The sequence below is a fragment of the Haliotis rubra genome, unplaced genomic scaffold (genome assembly GCF_003918875.1).
Source record: "Haliotis rubra isolate DU_JTF1 unplaced genomic scaffold, ASM391887v1 Scf2056, whole genome shotgun sequence".
In the NCBI taxonomy this organism is placed as follows: Eukaryota; Metazoa; Mollusca; class Gastropoda; order Lepetellida; family Haliotidae; genus Haliotis; species Haliotis rubra.
In genome coordinates, this window is record NW_025766066.1 from 37,918 (window position 1) to 61,512 (window position 23,595).

The window sequence follows — 23,595 nt, forward strand, 5'->3', positions numbered from 1 at the left end:
TATACTTACGTCTGTTTATCAATGTGGCGGCGACTTATACTGGTGACTGTTCCACACCGTACTGGGCGGACCCAGCGTACGACGCCATCTTTATGACGGCCTCTGACGGGAGCTGTCAGCTGTTTCAGTGTGCCACCATTGTTGTCGGTAGTGATCTTGACACTCCAACTGGACTTGCTGTTCAACCGTATATAGGGTATGTAGTTCACCTGTCGAAGCTCATTTAGTTTACAAATCTTGGAGTCTAATTTTACCGTTGCAAGCTTGCAGCGTCATTGGACGGAATCAAGTAATTGAACGCAGCTTTTCCAACATTGGAAGGCTGTAATGATGGGAGGCAACAACGCCTATTAAAACAGTATAAGGATAACACCATGGTCTGTTTGTAATGGATATTTCATGATATTCCCTCAAGTGTATGATCATTTCAGTCGCATCTTCTGGTCGGACGGCCGTCTGCTGGAATCTGCCCTTCTGGATGGAAGTAACCGGACATTGTTGAGGAATGACCTTGTGCGGCCGAAGGGGATGTGTATCGACTACCGCACCAACAGGTGGGTTGTTGCCCTGATAGAGAGGCAAGGGCAAATATAACTAAATAGTGATTTAGACTTTGGAAATTTTTTCTTCGCATGAGTGTGTTACCACAGGTTTGAATTCTATATTACAAAGTGCACAGGTGGTCAAGAAAGTGTAATCGCATCGGATGTACAAAGTAGCTGGTAAGGTCAAAATGTTCGAACCCAAAACTCATTCCGGTTGTGATCGCTGCTCCTTCAGGCCCAGTCAGACATCCGCTACCAGCATCACTCTTGTCTCTCCTCCCACGTGAGCCTGACACGTTGTGATATAATCCAGTTACAAAACATACTCTCTCACTGTACTTTGGAGACTGTATTTGATTGAGCAGGATGTCTCCGAGAGCGTGAGCCTGACACGTTGTGATATAATCCAGTTACAAAACATACTCTCTCACTTTACTTTGGAGACTGTATTTGATTGAGCAGGATGTCTCCGAGAGCGTGAGCCTGACACGTTGTGATATAATCCAGTTACAAAACATACTCTCTCACTTTACTTTGGAGACTGTATTGGATTGAGCAGGATGTCTCCGAGAGCGTGAGCCTGACACGTTGTGATATAGTCCAGTTACAAAACACACTCTCTCACTTTACTTTGGAGACTGTATTGGATTGAGCAGGATGTCTCCGAGAGCGTGAGCCTGACACGTTGTGATATAATCCAGTTACAAAACACACTCTCCCACTGTACTTTTTCAGACTGTATTGGATTGAGCAGGATGTCTCCGAGAGTGTGATACGATCAACCACCCTAGAAGGAGGGGATCAAGAAGTTGCAGTTCGACGGCCGGACAGTCAGCTCTTTGACCTAGACATATACCAGGTGCGTACACCTCAGGGGATCCTACCCAGAGGGACAATGTAGAAAGGAACAATCACAACACCTTATTCTCGGCTAATTAGTCAGCTTAATTAACTGCCATAAAGGATCATGGTGATATTTAGTCACATGAACCGAGAAGGATATTATCTAAATATAAGTGATGTGTCTCCTGTGTACATTGACACATTCAGTTGAACAGGAATAGTGTTGTCTTTGTCAGACGACACAAATGTCACAGCGGCGGGGGTGCTACACTTTGTACCCATTGACAATAACATCAGAGCTGGAGTACGACGTGTTACACATTGTGCCGACTGACAATAACATCAGAGCGAGGGGATGACGTGTTACACATTGTACCCACTGACAATAACATCAAAGATGGAGTATGACGTGTTACACATTGTACCTACTGACAATAACATCAAAGATGGAGTATGACGTGTTACACACTGTACCTACTGACAATAACATCAGAGCGAGGGGATGACGTGTTACACACTGTACCCACTGACAATAACATCAAAGATGGAGTATGACGTGTTACACATTGTACCCACTGACAATAACATCAGAGCGAGGGATGACGTGTAACACACTGTACCCACTGACAATAACATCAGAGCTGGAGTATGACGTGTTACACATTGTACCCACTGACAATAACATCAGAGCTGGAGTATGACATGTTACACATTGTACCCACTGACAATAACATCAGAGCTGGAGTATGACATGTTACACATTGTACCCACTGACAATAACATCAGAGCTCGAGTATGACATGTTACACATTGTACCCACTGACAATAACATCAGAGCTCGAGTATGACGTGTTACACATTGTACCCACTGACAATAACATCAGAGCTGGAGTATGACGTGTTACACATTGTACCCACTGACAATAACACACACACTGTACCCACTGACAATAACATCAGAGCTTGGGTATGACGTGTTACACACTGTACCCACTGACAATAACATCAGAGCGAGGGTATGACGTGTTACACATTTTTCCTTCCAGCATGTGACAGCAGGGAACATGATGGAGTTAGATATTGTTCTCGTTGACATGGAAACTAGGCTGTTTTGCTAACAATCAATCGCTTGCCTATGAACCCCTTAAACTTAGACATGAGTAACAAGTCATGCAACATATGGTGGCATCCTTACCTTGTCAGCTGACGAAGTTGACCTCTTTGGTCATGTGGACAAGGCGTCAACAGAACTTGGTCGCTACATATAGTTAAGGGTAGGTTCTACTTTAGGGCTGGATTGTCACGACGGATGAACAACGTGGAGTCATCGCCATTTACGACGTTGCTCGCAACAGGTCGCAGGAGAAGGCGTGGGGAGGGAAGCCGCTCGGTATCGTCATTGACGGCAAGGACGTCTCGGGAGAAGGTGATTGTTATCATTGTACTTAGTATCACATCTGATTGGTCTTTTTGTAATGATCAAAACAGAGTGAAAGTCCAAATAGAATATTATGTCGAGTTATCCAATGGTTCCAGAGAAGCAGTACATTGCCTTTGGACGATAGTGGGTATACAGATATATCGAATGAATGTAACTCGGCGAAACAAGGGCCGTATCTGCCTATTCACGTGTTAGCATCTTGTATACTGATGTACATACTCCGCGAACAGACGCCAGTTGAATTTCGGCCGTCTCCACTCACTCACCCTGGACGTCTGTTTCTGTTAGTGGTCCCCCAGAACACCAACAACTCTCCCAGCAACAGGGGCGTCATTCTTCTAGCGACGTCTACCGACATCTACCGAATGAATCGGAACTTCGCTGACGTGAAGGACGAAGAAAACCTCGTCCATCTTCCCCTACATCCGCAGATGAACGTGTACGCCATGACAGCCAACGCCCACACCGACTACATCTACTATTACGAAGAAGCACGAAAAGAAGGGGTACTCTATACCGATTAAATCTTTCTTGAACATGTGACTTTAAATTTGAACACTTTTTTTTTAAAGAATACATACGAATATATGTCTGCTGATAGTAATAGTTAAATTCTGTCTTGAAATATTATTCTCAAGGTATGCTAATCAACTTATTTTTGCAACGAGATGGACAAAAACAAACTTGTCGTTAGCCTGTCTGGCGCTCAGCTATCAGGGCATGCAACAAGAAGGTGTGACTCGGAGTCTGTAGAATGTGTCTGGAGCGTGTATCTATAGTGACGTACGGCCTGGTAACTAGTAGGCTTTGATTCAGACCTTTATCAGGACCACAGACAGACATACACACGTCCCCATATAAATGCAGCAGTCTTAAAGACGACGTTTAACCTCACTCTACCTCACCTAATGCTACTGTGTTCACGTGTCTGTATAACATGCATGTACACCGTGTGTTGATGGTATGCTCTGCTCAACCGTTCAGAGAATCATGCGTGTGGAGATGAACCTGAGGCGTGGTAAGAGCGAGGGCCAGTTCACACCGGAACCACTCACCAACGCCGCCGTAAAAGAGGTGTCGGGTAAGCGCCCCTCTTTCTTACTATTGCATGAACTAGAGATTCATCTTACATATAATTCCGTTCCAGATCCACATGTCCGCCGTAAGAGTCGACTAAACATCTACCTGGGATATGTTTGACAAAGATATCATACCGCTACGATTGTCGTGGGTTTAAGTCAAACAATGTCGCTTTGTAGGTCCGTTTCCGACTGTATGGGCTGGTTCCAACTGAATACCATACATTCATTTATTTATACGAGTGAGAGGTTTACTTTTACGTCACTTTTAGCAATAATCCAGCAATATCACTCTGGGAGACTAGAAATGGGCTTCACTCATTGTACCCATGTGACGAATCGAACCTGGGTCTCCAGTGTGACGAGAGAACGCTTTACCCACAATGCTACCCCACCACCCCTCATTCATACTATAGCTACGAGAGTTAATTGGCAGGTTCTGCGCCTCAAATACAAACACGTTACCCAAAGACATCAAAATGATAGCATTTATAGCATTACCCGCTTGGAGTTGGGGAGATTTAAATTGCAATTTCGAATTACTGCTTCTATTGGGAAACACATGGAAGCACGATTAGGAGAATAAGGTGCTGAAAGATATATTCAACGCAATATTTATTTTTGGTAGCCATGATAATGAATTTGTGCACATCTGTTATTGATTTCATCTCATATATAATTATCCCACATGTGCAGCATTACACGCCACGTGTACTGTATAGCTCTTTGAGAGATATTCTACCCTGATGACACCCAGGCCACCAAATAACCCGAAAGCCAATACCCAGCTTTGAGAGATATTCTACCTTGATGACACCCTGGCCACCCAGTAACCCGGAAGCCAATATCATGCTTTGCGAGATATTCTACCACGATGACACCCTGGCCACCCAATAACCCGGAAGCCAATATCCATCTTTTGGAGATATTCTACCTTGATGATACCCTGGCCACCCAATAACCCGGAAGCCAATATCCAGCTTTGAGAGATATTCTACCCTGATGACACCCTGGCCACCCAGTAACCCGGAAGCCAATATCCATCTTTGAGAGATATTCTACCATGATGACACCCTGGCCACCCAATAACCCGGAAGCCAATATCCATCTTTGAGATATATTCTACCATGATGACACCCTGGCCACCCAATAACCCGGAAGCCAATATCCATCTTTGGGAGATATTCTACCTTGATGACACCCTGGCCACCCAGTAACCCGGAAGCCAATATCCAGCTTTGGGAGATATTCTACCTTGATGACACCTTGGCCACCCAGTAACCCGGAAGCCAATATCCATCTTTGAGAGATATTCTACCATGATGACACCCTGGCCTTCCAGTAACCCGGAAGCCAATATCATGCTTTGAGAGATATTCTACCATGATGACACCCTGGCCACCCAATAACCCGGAAGCCAATACCCAGCTTTGAGAGATATTCTACCTTGATGACACCCTGGTCACCTAGAACCCGGAAGCCAATATCATGCTTTGCGAGATATTCTACCATGATGACACCCTGGCCACCCAGTAACCCGGAAGCCAATATCCAGCTTTGGGAGATATTCTACCTTGATGACACCCTAGCCACCCAATAACCCGGAAGCCAATATCCATCTTTGAGAGATATTCTACCCTGATGACACCCTGGCCACTCAATAACCCGGAAGCCAATATCCATCTTTGAGAGATATTCTACCAAGATGAGACGCTGGCCACCTAGAACCCGGAAGCCAATATCGATCTTTGGAGATATTTCTACCATGACGACACCCCGTGGCCACCCAATAACCCGGAAGCCAACATCCATCTTTGGGATATATTTCTACCATGACGACACCCCGTGGCCACCCAATAACCCGGAAGCCAATATCCATCTTTAGGAGATATTTCTACCATGTTTGACTTGATTATGTTACAGCAAATGTTTCCACTATTTTCATTCACAGCCATTAACTTTTGCAAGTACGTTTCTAGATCAGTTACAGACAGAGTTAGGTTATGATTAGGACAGTTTGTTTCACTGGACTCTCGTCTACGGAATTCCTACTGAACTCGCAATATGACGCTCAACCATCCGCTTGTTGGTCGTCACTTTATCGTGTTTCTCATGTCTGGAGTTGCTGACTTCACTAGCCTCCCAGGAGGCTCTCCTTGCCACGCCTATGAGCTCTTTTCCACACGTCATTATGGTGGCATGGGGCCTTCTTCCCTAGTGTTTTACTTGTATCTTTCAGCCATTGTTTCAAGTGGTTCATCATTCTATGTTCTATGTTTGCATATTTTTCAAAGGTCACAGACCCCTGAATATTTTGTTGACTTGTCACAGGGATAATAGATTGCTCCATTTATTTTGAACTTTGACATAATGTATTGCAAACAACAAAAGATTTTTTTAATATTAGGCTAATCATTCTATTTGAGAGTCACAACGTATAAATCAGCAAATGTAATGTTATGCCATGGGTCAGATTTGTAAATTTTAATAATGAGGTTTTAACTCACCTAGCTTCTAACGGAATGTATTGAAAAAGAGAATGGAATGCTTCCAATCCTACTGTACAGCCCTATCTTACTGTGTGTTTATCAGGCCCAGGCAAATAGATTTCTGGTAATAGGATCAAAGTCTGCACTAATGCTAAGAACTTTCTTTCAGATTTGTCCATCGACTGGCTGACCCGAAACTTATACTGGTCAGACAAGGGCAATCGGCAAATCGTGGTGGCCCGTGAAGACGGCCGATTCCCTGCTGTTGTTGTGGAAGGTCACCTGAAGATTCCGCGGACTGTTGTGGTGGACCCGATCAACATGTAAGATTGAGGTTTTGAAAACTCACATGGAATATGGTATATGGTATATGCACATGGGCGTTAACTAAGTACCAGCCGAATCCCTAGGCAGTTTTAAACGTTTGCTCCAAATAGACTACTTGAATAAAAAAAAAAACCTCTTATTGTATACTAGTAATAGCGAGGTTTCGGTATAGATACTTACACCGTTTTCAAGCATTTTACTTACTATTACTTCCTATTACTTACAACAAAAATGCCTTTCAAACAGTACATTCGCCGTGTACATGGAGACGTGGCAATACGCAACATGCTTGAAAACGGTATAAGTATCTACAGTACAACCAGAAATTATTGAGAATTTAAAGATTGTAATTTTAAAAAAGAATTCACTCATTACTCACGTATTAAATGTGAATATTAGCAGAACATAACTCCAGATTCAAAGACAGGTGAACAGTTAGTATTTGTCAAGTCACCATGGGCAGCAATGCAGGCTTCAATGCGGCGGGGCATACTACTGATCAAAGAAGTTAGAAAGTCGTGGTCCATGCTGTCCCAATATCGGACCACCTCTTCTTTCATTTCAGCAATATTTGTCAGATTTTTCTTATTGACACTTTCCTTCATAAGTCCCCAAACATTTTCTATTGGATTTAGGTCAGGGCTATAGCTTGGCCAATCTAATAATGTCATATTTTTGGTCCGAAACCAGGCCTGTGAATGCTTTGAACGATGTTTTGGGTCGTTGTTTTGCTGGAAAATATTTTTTTTTTTTGCATAGAACACGTGAGCAGATGGAAGTAAATGTCCCTCGAGAATATCTGTGTACCGCTCACTGTTCATATTCCCTTCAAATACACAGAGGGGCGTTGTCCCTAACACAGATATGCCACCCCCACACGTTAAATTTCGGACTGTACTTTGGGCGCTGATACAAAGGTTTTTCAGTTTGTTTGGTCCAGGATTTTAGTGTATTAGGAAACATCCACACAGAACTTTCATCTGAGAAAATCACATTGTCCCAGTTAAAATTTCTATGCTGTAAGCACCAGTTCAACCTTCGCTCCTTTTGTTCAGTTTCATTATCGGTGATGGAATTCCTCGACTTTTCTGCCAACCCATTGCATGCAGCTTAGTACTAATTGTCTAATTACAGACAGCCACAGTTCCTCTATCAATCATATCCAGCCTTAAGTTTTCTAAACTCCTTCGTTTGTTTTTAGGAACAAGAATACCAAGCCGCCTCCTGTCACCGACAGTCAATTTTCTCGGCCTACCTGCGCCTCCCTGGTGCTAAATGCCATATCCATTTGCAATATTTTTCAAAACACGATAAAGAGTGGACAAAAGGATGCCTGTTCTACTTGAAATCACTTTAGCTGATCTAATGTCCTTGTTATAATACTCTAAAATCAACTTCCTCTTCTCTAAATCATCCATACTGAGGATCACTGAAAATGTCGTCTGCTAGCAAGTAGACAAAGGGGGATAACTCTTCACAAACTAATGAAAAAGGATTAACGGAGTTGTCTCTCTTGAATGAAACAAAGCACTTGATAGCTGGTGAAGGTTGTTTATACTAGAAATCCAATTGAACATATTCCTAAAATTCTCAATAATTTCTGGTCATACTATATATATCCATAAACGCTGTTCAAAGCGGGCCGGAAATTCCTCCCTGCGTCATTTACTTTAGTTTCATATTCAGATACACAGTGGTCTACTGAGAAAATCCCTGCAATGTTTTCAGGTTCATATTCTGGGGTGACCAGCTGAACATCGGGCGAAGTGGTCTGGATGGAACGGAAGTGGAGTACAGCCTGTTCCGAGTTAACCATCACAACCATCGAATAGCAGTGGATCCGAAAACACGTCGGTAACAGAACAAAACATTCTTTAATGGGGTTTGCCAGAAGCTCAACTGAAACACTAGTCCCATCTGAGCTGTAAACTCTTGATCAGAAAACAGAACAGAATATATTTCACGATCATTCCCATATAACATAGTTACTGCAACCCTCCCTAAACACCTGTCGTGTTCTCTGGTCAGGTACAGTTGTTACTGCAACCCTCCCTAAACACCTGTCGTGTTCTCTAGTCAGGTACAGTTGTTACTGCAACCCTCCCTAAACACCTGTCGTGTTCTCTAGTCAGGTACAGTTGTTACTGCAACCCTCCCTAAACACCTGTCGTGTTCTCTGGTCAGGTACAGTTGTTACTGCAACCCTCCCTAAACACCTGTCGTGTTCTCTAGTCAGGTACAGTTGTTACTGCAACCCTCCCTCAACACCTGTCGTGTTCTCTGGTCAGGTACAGTTGTTACTGCAACCCTCCCTAAACACCTGTCGTGTTCTCTAGTCAGGTACAGTTGTTACTGCAACCCTCCCTAAACACCTGTCGTGTTCTCTGGTCAGGTACAGTTGTTACTGCAACCCTCCCTAAACACCTGTCGTGTTCTCTAGTCAGGTACAGTTGTTACTGCAACCCTCCCTAAACACCTGTCGTGTTCTCTGGTCAGGTACAGTTGTTACTGCAACCCTCCCTAAACACCTGTCGTGTTCTCTAGCCAGGTACAGTTGTTACTGCACCCTCCCTAAACACCTGTCGTGTTCTCGTGTTACTGCAACCCTCCTAAACACCTGTCGTGTGTCCTCTAAGCACCTTGTCGTTTTCTCTCTGCAACCTCCCCAAACACCTGTCGAGTTCTCTGGTCAGGTCTAAACACCTGTCGGTACAGTTGTTACTGCAACCCTCCCTCAACACCTGTCGTGTTCTCTGGTCAGGTACAGTTGTTACTGCAACCCTCCCTAAACACCTGTCGTGTTCTCTCTGGTCAGGTACAGTTGTTACTGCAACCCTCCTCAACACCTGTCGTGTTCTCTGGTCAGGTACAGTTGTTACTGCAACCCTCCCTAAACACCTGTCGTGTTCTCTGGTCAGGTACAGTTGTTACTGCAACCCTCCCTAAACACCTGTCGTGTTCTCTGGTCAGGTACAGTTGTTACTGCAACCCTCCTAAACACCTGTCGTGTTCTCTGGTCAGGTACAGTTGTTACTGCAACCCTCCTAAACACCTGTCGTGTTCTCTGGTCAGGTATAGTTGTTACTGCAACCCTCCCTCAACACCTGTCGTGTTCTCTGGTCAGGTACAGTTACTGCAACCCTCCCCTAAACACCTGTCGTGTTCTCTGGTCAGGTACAGTTGTTACTGCAACCCTCCCTAAACACCTGTCGTGTTCTCTAGCCAGGTACAGTTGTTACTGCAACCCTCCCTAAACACCTGTCGTGTTCTCTAGCCAGGTACAGTTGTTACTGCAACCCTCCCTCAACACCTGTCGTGTTCTCTAACCAGGTACAGTTGTTACTGCAACCCTCCCTCAACACCTGTCGTGTTCTCTAGCCAGGTACAGTTGTTACTGCAACCCTCCCTCAACACCTGTCGTGTTCTCTAGCCAGGTACAGCTGTTACTGCAACCCTCCCTCAACATCTGTCGTGTTCATCTAGCCAGGTACAGCTGTTACTGCAGCCCTCCCTCAACACCTGTCGTGTTCTCTGGTCAGGTACAGCTGTTACTGCAGCCCTCCCTCAACACCTGCCGTGTTCTCTGGTCAGGTATAGCTGTTACCGCAGTCCTCCCTCAACATGTGTTCTGTATTATGAGTTCCTGCTGGTGTCCCAAGCACTATTACAGCTATACAGTGAAGACACGTCTAATGTTATACCCTGTGTTCGCAGTATCTACTTCAGCGACACTATCATCCTCTGCCACGTCGACTACCTCGGTCAAGGCCAATCCTGCAGCTCTCGGTTGAACTCTAGGATACTCGTCAACAGTCTCGCCATCATGAACGTAAGTTGCGCTTCTCAATATGTTAGGTTACGGGTGATCTACTGTAATTCTACGATGTAATTTTCCGCTGTGTCCAAACACTTGATTATACACGATTATGGCCTTTGGGACTTAACCCCGGTTATAGGCGGACCGTACTGGACGTCTACGAACACCGTTTCTTCAGGCTTTCCGTTGAACAGTTTTGCTGTGACATAAAGTAAATATATTTCCAAGAAGTGTGGAATACGGCTCAAGACGGCTCTGTAACGCCACTCACTGGCCAACACTGAACCGTGCGTGTAATTAGCGTAAACACTGCCAAAGAGGCAGTAAACACGTTAACATTAGTAAACAAACTAAATGGTAACTTCTTCTACAAACGACACATGAAAAAGTAAACAGATTCCTTGAAAATCATCAACATTGGCATTCATAACTTTCACGTCTCCCAGTTCCAAATGATCAGTTTTATCCACTGGCCTCACTCCACTATGGTCTATTTATATGAAAGTATGCTTGTCACAGGACTACATCATCTGGTCGAGTATCAGTGGTGGGGTGTTTTACCCACTTGCCTCACTCCACTATGGTCTATTTATATGAAAGTATGCTTGTCACAGGACTACATCATCTGGTCGAGTATCAGTGGTGGGGTGTTTTACCCACTTGCCTCACTCCACTATGGTCTATTTATATGAAAGTATGCTTGTCACAGGACTACATCATCTGGTCGAGTATCAGTGGTGGGGTGTTTTACCCACTTGCCTCACTCCACTATGGTTTATTTATATGAAAGTATGTTTGTCACAGGACTACATCATCTGGTCGAGTATCAGTGGGTGGGTGTTTTACCCACTTGCCTCACTCCACTATGGTTTATTTATATGAAAGTATGCTTGTCACAGGACTGTCATCAGGACTAGTATCAGTGGGTGGGTGTTTTTACACTTGCCTCTATGGTCTAGTATCATGCTTGTCACAGGACTATATCATCTGGTCGAGTATCAGTGTGGTGGGGTGTTTTACCCACCTCACTCCACTATGGTCTATTTATATGAAAGTATGCTTGTCACAGGACTACATCATCTGGTCGAGTATCAGGGTGTGGTGGGGTGTGGGGTGGGGTGTTTTACCCATTCTGCCTCACTCCACTATGGTTTATTTATATGAAAGTATGTTTGTCACAGGACTACATCATCTGGTCGAGTATCAGTGGTGGGGTGTTTTACCCACTTGCCTCACTCCACTATGGTTTATTTATATGAAAGTATGTTTGTCACAGGACTACATCATCTGGTCGAGTATCAGTGGGTGGGTGTTTTACCCACTTGCCTCACTCCACTATGGTTTATTTATATGAAAGTATGTTTGTCACAGGACTATATCATCTGGTCGAGTATCAGTGGGTGGGTGTTTTACCCACTTGCCTCACTCCACTATGGTTTATTTATATGAAAGTATGTTTGTCACAGGACTACATCATCTGGTCGAGTATCAGTGGGTGGGTGTTTTACCCACTTGCCTCACTCCACTATGGTTTATTTATATATAAGTATGTTTGTCACAGGACTATATCATCTGGTCGAGTATCAGTGGGTGGGTGTTTTACCCACTTGCCTCACTTCACTATGGTTTATTTATATGAAAGTATGCTTGTCACAGGACTATATCATCTGGTCGAGTATCAGTGAGGGTGTGGTGGGGTGGGGTGGGGGTGTGGGGTGTTTTATCCATTGGCCTCACTTTACTATGGTTTATTTATATGAAAGTATGTTTGTCACAGGACTACATCATCTGGTCGAGTATCAATGGGTTTGTGTTTTACCCACTTGCCTCACTTTACTATGGTTTATTTATATGAAAGAATGTTTGTCACAGGACTACATCATCTGGTCGAGTATCAATGGGTTTGTGTTTTACCCACTTGCCTCACTTCACTATGGTTTATTTATATGAAAGTATGTTTGTCACAGGACTACATCATCTGGTCGAGTATCAGTGGTGGGGTGTGTGTGTGTTTTATCCACTTGCCTCACTCCACTATGGTTTATTTATATGAAAGTATGTTTGTCACAGGACTACATCATCTGGTCGAGTATCAGTGGTGGGGTGTGTGTGTGTTTTATCCACTTGCCTCACTTCACTATGGTTTATTTATATGAAAGTATGTTTGTCACAGGACTATATCATCTGGTCGAGTATCAGTGGGTGTGTGTGTGTGTGTTTTACCCACTTGCCTCACTCCACTATGGTTTATTTATATGAAAGTATGTTTGTCACAGGACTACATCATCTGGTCGAGTATCAATGGGTGGGTGTTTTACCCACTGGTCTCACTCCACTATGGTCTATTTATATGAAAGTATGTTTGTCACAGGACTACATCATCTGGTCGAGTATCAGTGGGTGGGTGTTTTACCCACTTGCCTCACTCCACTATGGTTTATTTATATGAAAGTATGTTTGTCACAGGACTATATCATCTGGTCGAGTATCAGTGGGTGGGTGTTTTACCCACTTGCCTCACTCCACTATGGTTTATTTATATAAAAGTATGTTTATCACAGGAGTCGAGTGTCAGTGGGGATGTGTTTTATCCACTGGTCTCACTTCACTATGGTTTGTTTATATGAAAATATGTTTGTCACAGGACTATATCATCTGGTCGGGTATCAGTGGGGGTGTGTACGCCCAGGATAAAGACACGTTCGCCTTCGTAGGGCAGAGCTCCAGCCATAAGCGGTTCCACGGCATCACCATATACCACACGTCGTCACAGCCGCTGTCCCCAAGTACGTCCACAGTCACATGCTCACATACTAGACATACTTAGGTAGGATACATCACATCAGACATGCACTAGAATATGGTGTATTTCACACTCCTTGGTGACGACACATTCAGCTGATCATTTCAGTCTAATTAGGTATATCGCACACACACATATGATACACACACACGAATATGGATATTTCACACATACTGAATACATCACCCATTATGCCTTGCACAGATACTGACTACATCACACACACACACACGACTATTATGTATTTCACACATATCTCATAAAACAGCACATGAATATGAAATAAATCACACGAGCTACATATCACACACTAGAACATGGAAGATATCACAGACCTAATTCAGCGGTACTGGACACCACGCTAGGATATAGTCACACGTGTTTTAACTTTAGCCTTAAAGGCGGACTGTTATCAATGTAATGGAGGTTGGTTAAAGGGCTTTTAAACTTTTCCGGTGATAACTAAACAATACCATATGTTATGTCTGCTGTAGCAGTGCGTAAATGATTTCCTGCTGCTAGAGATGGCAAATACAGATTTCTGACTACAGATAACTGCACACGGAACAATGGCGGTTGTAAACAATTATGTCTGCCCAACTTGACCAATCAAGGTCGTAGCTGCAAGTGTACTGTCGGGTTCTGGGTACAACAAGATGGATCCTGTGTTAAAGGTCAGTCCACTGCTTGATACTTAATTGACCCGTGATGCTTTTGGCCTTATCGTTTTGCCCATCTTGTGTTTTTTAACCTTTTCAACTTCCGAGTATATGTTTGCATTTTCCCATTCCCGTGTACATCCACTCGAACTTGTCCATGAACGATGTGCGTAGGATTTTTTTGAGTTAATTAATCGTTTCAGATTATGTGGTGTACCTGTTGAATCCCTCTTGTTAAGGTACACGAGCAAGTGTTTTGTGTTCATTTTAAACCTTTGTCCTATACCTTTGGTTATATCCCCTAGCCACCTTGTCTTCCTCACGACTTAAACCAACTCTGGAAGTATTATCGACAGACGACGTCTGCTATCTAAGGGACGCAACCCTGTACCGTTATGTGTGACGCTCCTGAACCACTGGACCAAATGTTTTCAAGCTCCAATTACTGACTAGCATTCCGTCCACATATTGCAATTTTCAAGCTCTGCAAACCAAAAACCTGCATTGTAGAACGTTTTCTGTTAAATCTGGTTGTATTTCTATTTCCAATTCCTTGATGCAGCACATGCCCCTTATATATGATAGTTGCAGTACTCATACCGCTTGTAGTTCTGTCTTCTGACGCCTTTTGTGTCTGTCTACTGGGGTATATAGCTACTGATAACTCTTGTGTCTGTCTACTGGGGTATGGCTGCTGATTATCCTTTTGTCAATCTACTGGGGAATATCTTCTGATGCCCCTTGTATTTGTCTATTGTAGAACAAATAGTGATGAGTATAAGACAAAATATTATGACCCGTGAAGGTCCGGGTTAGAATGTATCTTCAGTAACCCATGCTTGTCGTAAGATTCGACTAACGGGATCGGGTGGTGAGGCCCGCTGGCCTGGTTGACACATGTCATCGTTTCCCACTTGCATAGATCGCTGCTCATGCTATTGATCACTGGATTGTCTGGTCCAGACTCGATTATTTACAGACCTCCGCCATATAGCTGGAATATTGCTGAGTGCGGCGTAAAACTAAACTCACTCACACACATATATTATGGATGTCAACTTCCAAGTACATTCATAACATTTTACTTTATACTTGAATACCAACTTCTATATGTCTCTCAGGAACCTCAACTGGTTCTACTGATGATTTTATGTTTGTCTACTGGCACTGTATATTCAGCGCAACTGATGGAGCCCTACCTTGTGTTCCCTGACGAACGCCTCCAAAACATTTATCAGGGATCCCTCATACTGGACATGTACGGCGTGTTCCCGCTCCAGTCGCTGTCAAGGGTGAAGGACGTGGCAGTGGACGCTGTCGAGAAGAAGGTAAATTTCTTTTGGTATTTAACGTTCCACTCTGCAATTGTCCAGCGTATATCACGGCAGCATATCAAACAGTCGGGACCAGACAGTGATTGATAAGCAAGGAGCCTGCTGTCGGGGCAAGGGACACGCTGTCCGATAACCGATAATAATCCAAACGCTAAACCACAACTAATCCAGGCAGTGGAACAGTGTGCGCTTACTTAGCTCCCAGGCAGTCGGAAGTCACATCTTACCTTACTCAGCAGCGGATGCTTGTAAAATATTCCCTATCCTATGACGGTTAGAGGTTACAAAGGTTCGCTATAGAACACTATAATAAGGTCAATGGTTCACATGTAAACAGTGGTCACTGCCGTGCAGTGTGCACCAACCGTGGTCACAAGTTATATGCGCCATTTGGCCTTGATGACACACAATGAGCCAGTTCTGACCTTGGTCCCTGACGGGTACTACTGTTTGTCCTACCATAATGTAAATACTGAGAACACATGTTTCCTCAATACTGAGAACCCTTGTACCCTCAATACTGAGAACCTCTGTCCTCTCAATACTGAGAACCTCTGTCCTCTCAATACTGAGAACCTCTGTCCCTCAATACTGAGAACCTCTGTCCCTCAATGCTGAGAAACCAATCTGTCCCCTCAATACTGAGAACCTCTGTCCCTCAATACTGAGAACCTCTGTCCCCTCAATACTGAGAACCTCTGTCCTCTCAATACTGAGAACCTCTGTCGCCTCAATACTGAGAACCCTGTACCCCTTAATACTGAGAGAACGCTGTCGCCTCAATACTGAGAACCTCTGTCCCTCAATACTGAGAAATTCTGTCCCCTCAATACTGAGAACCTCTGTCCCCTCAATGATGAGAACCTCTGTCCCCTCAATACTGAGAACCTCTGTCCCCTCAATACTGAGAACCCCTTTACCCTCAATACTGAAAACCCCTGTACCCTCAATACTGAGAACCTCTGTCCCCTCAATACTGAGAACCTCTGTCCCTCAATACTGAGAAACCCCTTTACCCCCTCAATACTGAAAACCCCTGTCCCTCAATACTGAGAACCCCTGTCCCCTCAATACTGAGAACCTTCTGTCCCCTCTGTCCCCTCAATACTGAGAACCTCTGTCCTCTCAATACTGAGAACCTCTGTCCCTTCAATGATGAGAACCTCTGTCCCTCAATGCTGAGAACCCTGTACCCCTCAATACTGAGAACCCTGTCCCCTCAATACTGAGAACCTCTGTCCCCTCAATACTGAGAACCCCTGTACCCTCAATACTGAGAACCCTGTCCCTCAATACTGAGAACCTGTCCCTCCCTCAGAACCCTGTACCCTCTGAGAACCTCTGTCCCTCAATACTGAGAACCCTCAATGTCCCTCAATACTGAGAACCTCTGTCCCCTCAATACTGAGAACCTGTCCCTCAATACTGAGAACCCCTGTCCCTCAATACTGAGAACCTCTGTCCCTCAAGACTGAGAACCTCTGTCCCTCCTCAATACTGAGAACCTCTGTCCCTGTCACTGAGAACCCCTGTACCCTCAATACTGAGAACCTCTGTCCCCTCAATACTGAGAACCTCTGTACCCTCAATACTGAGAACCTCTGTTCCCTCAATACTGATGATGAGAACCTCTGTCCCTCAATACTGAGAACCTCTGTACCCTCAATACTGAGAACCCTGTCCCTCAATACTGAGGAACCTCTGTCCCTCAATACTGAGAACCCCTGTGTCCTCTCAATACTGAGAACCTCTGTCCCCTCAATACTGAGAACCTCTGTCCCCCTCAATACTGAGAACCTCTGTCCCTCAATACTGAGAACCTCTGTCCCTCAATACTGAGAACCTCTGTCCCTCAATACTGAGAACCTCTGTCCCTCAATACTGAGAACCTCTGTCCCTCAATACTGAGAACCCCTGTACCGTCAACCCGCTTCTGAATCGACTGAGGAGGCAGGTTAGAGGGGATACACTATTACATTTACATTTCTGTCAATACCTTAAGTCACGTCTTTTCGCAGATATACTGGACTGACTACCTCGGCGTCATCAACTGCGCCTACTTCAACGGCACTCATCAACATGTCGTCTTTGCTGACAAAATCGTCAGTAGGTATATCAACTAATCCTTTATTTGGCGTACACTCAAGGCCTCGGTGAAGCTTTCAGAGCCTCTATTTTGACTTGTAAGATAGGTTCGCGCACTAGTTATCCAGTTCAATCGTCTTACCTCTGAAGGTGTGTTTGTGACGGGTACAGCCTTTTAGCGAACGTCTGGTATCATTCCTGTTTCACAGCCATAAATAAATACGTGCTCCTGGTGCTGAGTTTGGAGAAAGTGTATAGATTCGACCAAGCAGTTTAACGAATATCGTTTAGATTACTCCCAGGATGTAGACATGTACTACCTTGTGGAACCTGTGAGGCTGATGCTCACACACAAAGATGTAGGTTTGAATCCGAGCCCTGTCACTAGTATAGGAGACACCGTGGTTGATATGGTGTGGATGATAGTGCGTTTGTTTAATTGTCACCACTCCCACTAGTCATACTCATTGTGTAAATATCATGACAGACCAGCTATATTCCATTGCTATTCCACTGCTAATTGTCTGTCCTTGGTATTGTACCCTAGAGCCTGTCAACATTGCTCTGGACGTGGCGTCGAAGCTGGTGTATTTGGTAGATAATCGGGGGAACATCGGCGTCGTGCACGTAGTCACCGGCGCGTACCAGGAACTGCTGGGGCGTGAAGTCATAAAGGCAAATGACATAGCATTGTCTCCAGAACGAGGGTAAACCTTTACACTCACGTCTACTCTTACACAGAACCTATGTCATCAGTAAGCAGTGTGTATAGTCAAGAATTAGTCTGAAAATAGATAGGTGATGTATGTTTCACTCTGACGCAATCACGCACCAAATGTTGACTTCTACTACCTATTACCTAGTTTCAGGAAGTGTGCTTGTCCTGCCCAGTCTCACGAACATTGAGTATTACGTATACATGCAAACAAACACAAGATTCTTGTACAGGTTGATGTTCATCTCGGGGCAAACCGAGGTACACAACGGCAGCACCAACGTCACGGAACGTCTGCAGTGTATCACGATGTCACACATGGATGGCACCGACCTGGAGCAAGTCGCCTTCGGTCTGGGCGAGCCAGGAGGAATCACTGTATACAAAGATCGTACGTAGTTCATGTCATGTTACCTACAGCAGTAGCTACAGGAAGATGCAATCCCGATACACCTAAAACATTGCCCCTCTGTCCCCTCTTGCAAAAAAACCCCCAAAAAACAAACAAAACAAAACAACAGCAACGATTGTTAAGAGTTCCTTAAGAATATCTGCGCTTGTATACAGCCGCTGTAAATTCCAATATGTAGTTAAATAATAAATAATATTAATTTATAGTTTAATAACAAACAGAGCTGTTTCTCGACGATTGTTACAAACTGCTGTCGAATGGCATGAGTGTTGCTGTACAATTCCACTTGGATTTGTGAGCGCATGGAGTTTGTGACATGTAGTAATGGTAGAACGATACATACGTAACCTTTCCGAGAACACCCGGTGTCACTACGGACACTCAGTGATTCTTTCATAACATGTTCCTGGCGGTGGGGTGGCTTAATGGTTAAAGCGTCCGCTCGTCATGCTGAAGTCCCCACATGGGTACAATGTGTGAAGCCCATTTCTGGTATCCCCCGCCGTGATATAGCTGGAATATTGCTAAACGTCGCGTAAAATCATAGTCACTCACTCACTCACTCACTCAAAATATGTTCATCACGTTTTGGCCGTTCACACCTATTGGGATCTGTTTCGGAAGGGACAATCATTATTATCATTATTGACAGCTCTTCATAGGTTCATACGTCGGACTGGCAAGTTGCAGCGTCTCAACCACTGCTTCAGAAGATCAATAGATTCACTTAAGGTGAAACTAGTATGTTAGGCTCGACTGTTCCTCCCCAGGTGTGATATGGGCAGACCGGAAGAACAAGACGCTGGAGGAGGTGAGGATGGGGTCCTGGAACCACACAGTGTTGGTGGAGAACATGCAGCAAGCTCCCGTTGACCTCGTGGCTCATAGGGACTACCTATACTGGACGGAGACAGGTGTCCGACGTGTTATGAGGTAGTTAACCAATGTCCTGCATCGTTACACAGAAAGGTAATTTCGTTACTCTACAAGTACTTCAAATAGCTGGTGACAGGTAATATAGTAAGAAATAATGAATGGTTCGTCTTAATCTTGATGTGTTGTCTGGTACAAGTATTCCAGAGGATACGATTGATACAAACGTCTCTCTGACAGCGGTTGTTACTGTTGATCACAGGACCCCACTGACAGACCCCATTGTCAGAGAGATCTACAAGCCGAGCCAGCGCTTCTTCAACCTGGGTGGGCTGGACGTGGTTTCGGACGAATTCAATTACAGTAAGTAACATATAAAGAATAAACGTCACACACTGAACATATTTACTGATCATACCAAACATACAAACATACGTCAGAAACTGAACATATATACTGCACAAATGTCACCTACTGAACATATATACTGCACAAATGTCACCTACTGAACATATGTACTGCACAAATGTCACCTACTGAACATATACACTGCACATACGGCACATATATGCTGTACATACGTCACACACTGAACATATATACTGGGAAACGTCACATACTGAATAGACATGTATACTTTTCCGTCGACAGGTGTTAATTGTTTCATAGCTTCAGCATAACACACATGAGATATACTACTGCTTCTGATGTAGGCTACTATTACTTCCTCCATGATGTTCCACTGCCTGTAGTAGTATACAGTACATATCGAGCAGGGAAGAGGGCATATCGGTGTATGTTCACGAATGTGCGCTGTCGTCCATTGCAGCATCAGTGTGTCAACGCCAGCACTGCCAAGACACCAGATTCAGACAACGTACCCGGACGTTGTCTACCATCTGCATCCCCACCCCCCGGGGCGCCGTGTGTGACTCGGACCCTGGCGAGAGATTTGACAGTGCCGCGTGTCACTTTGGGAGGAAGGACTGCAACGACAGGGAGAAATACATGGAAATGAGTAAGAACAGTGCACTGTACCTAGTATACAGGATCACACATGATTTATTCACTTTCTTTCCCCATTCGTTAACTGTTTCTCGAAATACAGGTCCCTCTGTGCTGTTCTCTGTTTGGCCGTGTACCCCGCGAGCCCAATCAAGGGACGCAACTCTTCCGACCTGTAGCCTGAAGTCCTTGCAACCTCTCTGGTCTATTTTTATGTGTCTACGGACCTCTTTAACCTGTGTTCAAATCTCAAACTAGACTTGAAGGATGCCAGCTTCGCAGGATGCCAGATATGTATTCGATACATTTTCCCTTCACAGCTTTCTGTCGAATACCCCCTCTGGGCAACGGCACTGTTCGCAACGTCACCGTTGGCTCCTATGTACCCAACACGTTTAAGATCCAGGTGAGCTGCAACCCTGGTTTCCGGCTAACGAAAGGCATCACTACACGCCATTCAGAGCACGACATCCCCCTGAAGCACGACGAGAACATGTGCTTGTCGACCGGCAAGTGGGCGGAAGAATACGAGTGTCAATTGGGTAAGGTGTGTGTGTGTGTGTGTGTGCCGTTTGGTTAAAACAGTCGCCGTGATATTGCTGGAATATTGTTAAGCGGCGTAAAACAAAACTCACTCACTCACTCGGTTACTAGGGTCCAGTGGGACTGACGGCGACCCACCTGTCAGGACACTGTGTCCCAACACAATATCAATCCACCAGCAACCTCTTCACAGTCTACATAGCATATGTAGAGAGTGGTATATACGTGTGGAACAATGCCGAGGTTTATGCTTGTATATCTTATGGGTTACTATCTGATAGCTGTCTGCAGTGGACAACTGTCGTTTTTTCGATGTCATTATTAATGATACTACCTGTGCCTTTTATAGACGTGTCCTACCAGATAGATGGAACATTCTCTCGTGGCTTCGTCAAGCTGTACGTCACATCCAAGTTTTTGGTTCCTCCCGGGATACGGACTTTGGACGTGATCTGCATTGGGGGTGGGGGCCGGGGGTACTCACACGGGCAGCGTGGTGGTGACGGTGGGGCGTCGATGTTCGGTGATCGTCTCAAGGCGTTTGGAGGACGAGGGGGAACGGCGCGGCATGGTGAGATATTGCTCATAGATAAATGACAACGCGTGTTCAGACATGTGGACACATCGTCTTACTGGGTTTCGTTCTGCGCACACCATATAGCCGCATGTACATGAAAGTACCAGTTCAGTATTTTGTAGTCAGTCATATTTTCTGTGGTCTTCTCTTAGTGGTTTAGCACTTGACACTCATACCCATGTCAAAACCTTTGATAATCGATTTGGAAATTTGACTGCATATTACGGGATTCTTTGGAACATATTGATTATCGGAAAAACTTTAATGTCTGACCTTTACTGCCCTTTACAATATAGCGTCAACCTTAATTAATTATATTCCCAGTTTGATAAGTTCTGTCAGGAAGGACAGAAAACAGTCCAGGGCCTCCTTTCACAAAGCACTATGGTGATCGTAAGTCACTAAGGTGAGCTTAGTAAGATATTAAAAAATGGGAGTTAAGGTTAACCTTAGTAAATGTTGCTTCGTGAAAGGAGCCCCAGGACTTCAGAGCCTTGACATATAACTGTCCAAGGACATTCTCAGTTCATAGAAATTAGGAAAACTAAATATCTCATGACTTTGTTTCTAAGGCGGTTCCGGCGGTTGGGGGTATCGCCACCTAGGCGGTCCAGGCGGGGATAACGGCACGTGCTGGTTCGGCGGAGCGGCTGGACAAATTAACAGGCATCCAAATGCCTGCGTCATCGGATCCACGGACTGTCCCTTCTGCGGCGCCGGGGGATACGGCAACACCACTGACTGCCCCGCCACAGACTGCGTAGTGCTCTCGGGCGCCTGCTCTGGGCCATGGGCCATCACTCGGAAAGGTCTGAGCGGGTCCGACTTCGGCGGGGGTGCTGGTAGTCTGTCAGGGGGGAGTGGCGGTGCTGCGGGCTACTCGAGAAGACGCTGGATGCAGGTGAAGCCAGAACAGATTGTGACGGTGACGGTCGGTGCAGGGGGCCAGCCGTCCTCAGCGTCCCCTGGTGACGGGATTGTTGTGGTGGCTTGGGGAGATAAGATAGAACACTTCCTTCCATCAAATGCTGATTGGAAGCGAAGATCATGCCATTATATGAATCCATCTTGTTCGTGCCTGAGAAACATGGGCACCTACCGACTCAGTAAACCAAATAGATATTTGTAGATACATGAACATAACCTACTTCACCTGCTTTGTGAACATTAATTTGTTAAGCGGATTTTGAAGGTGAAGGTTAGTGATTGTGACTTTACCTTTATCTCAGATGTGTTCATTCAGTGAGGCTGATTCAAGTGCCTTGAAAGTGCATAATTGTTTCCTCAACTCGCTGTACAGAATGTGATGATCATTGACTGGAGCATCCAAAGTCGTTGAAACTAAATGTTAGTTTACTTGTTGGTCAGCAGTTAACTCCGGTTGATTTTACGAAACTTGCAACCGTTGATCACGAAATGTAGTCACTCTTTTAATCAGAGCTTCCTGCTTGACGTATATGTCATTTGAATATAAATTATATTGCATCAACCTTTGTTGTATTGAATACATGTATGTATGTAGTGATTGGTGGACCTTGAAGAGGTAACAGTTTCAGTTAGCATAGATATCGTTGTTGTATTACTGGGAATGCGTACTGCATTGCACGGTATCATCAATAATACATGTTTTCCTGTTTGGGCACCCTAGAATAGGTCATCACCTATTCGCATACAAACGGTCAGCGTTTGAAAATATTTAGTTTTTTTATTCACACGTGTTTTAAAGAGTATTAACGTTTACACTTCTAAGCGAAGGCCTCACTGTTGTTTACTTAAAAAGTAAAGCTAGTATGATTTACCATTTTTTGTGTAGTTTTGGAAAGTAAACAAAAGCAAATATGATATGAGTTGTCCATTTCAGAACATGACACTGTTAATGGAATGGGAGTACGTGGTTTATGCTGTTATAAGTAACCTTACCAAATCGCCGACAGCATGAATGTCCCAGCTGATGTCCTTTAGTTAATATACAACTGAACACTTTCAGCTTATCATCAGCCCGCCGAACAAACGGCACATTTACTACCATCTGAGATGTTGCATGTGTC

At 44.5% G+C, this 23,595-nt stretch overlaps 1 protein-coding gene across 1 annotated transcript; it reads left to right on the forward strand.

The window, feature by feature from the left end:
- The first annotated feature begins 63 nt into the window (after window positions 1–63).
- On the forward strand, window positions 64–23,389 carry LOC124276099 (low-density lipoprotein receptor-related protein 6-like). Its single transcript, XM_046711765.1, has 21 exons — window positions 64–196; window positions 432–554; window positions 1,281–1,404; window positions 2,679–2,814; window positions 3,118–3,335; window positions 3,814–3,910; window positions 6,567–6,720; window positions 8,453–8,578; window positions 10,439–10,553; window positions 13,186–13,327; window positions 13,896–14,018; window positions 15,183–15,331; window positions 17,356–17,443; window positions 17,970–18,129; window positions 18,371–18,528; window positions 19,320–19,482; window positions 19,685–19,785; window positions 20,252–20,440; window positions 20,748–20,969; window positions 21,320–21,541; window positions 22,120–23,389. The coding sequence occupies exons 1-21, from the start codon at window positions 93–95 to the stop codon at window positions 22,674–22,676; spliced, it is 3,471 nt and encodes a 1,156-aa protein (XP_046567721.1). The 5' UTR covers window positions 64–92; the 3' UTR covers window positions 22,677–23,389.
- The last annotated feature ends 206 nt before the right edge of the window (window positions 23,390–23,595 follow it).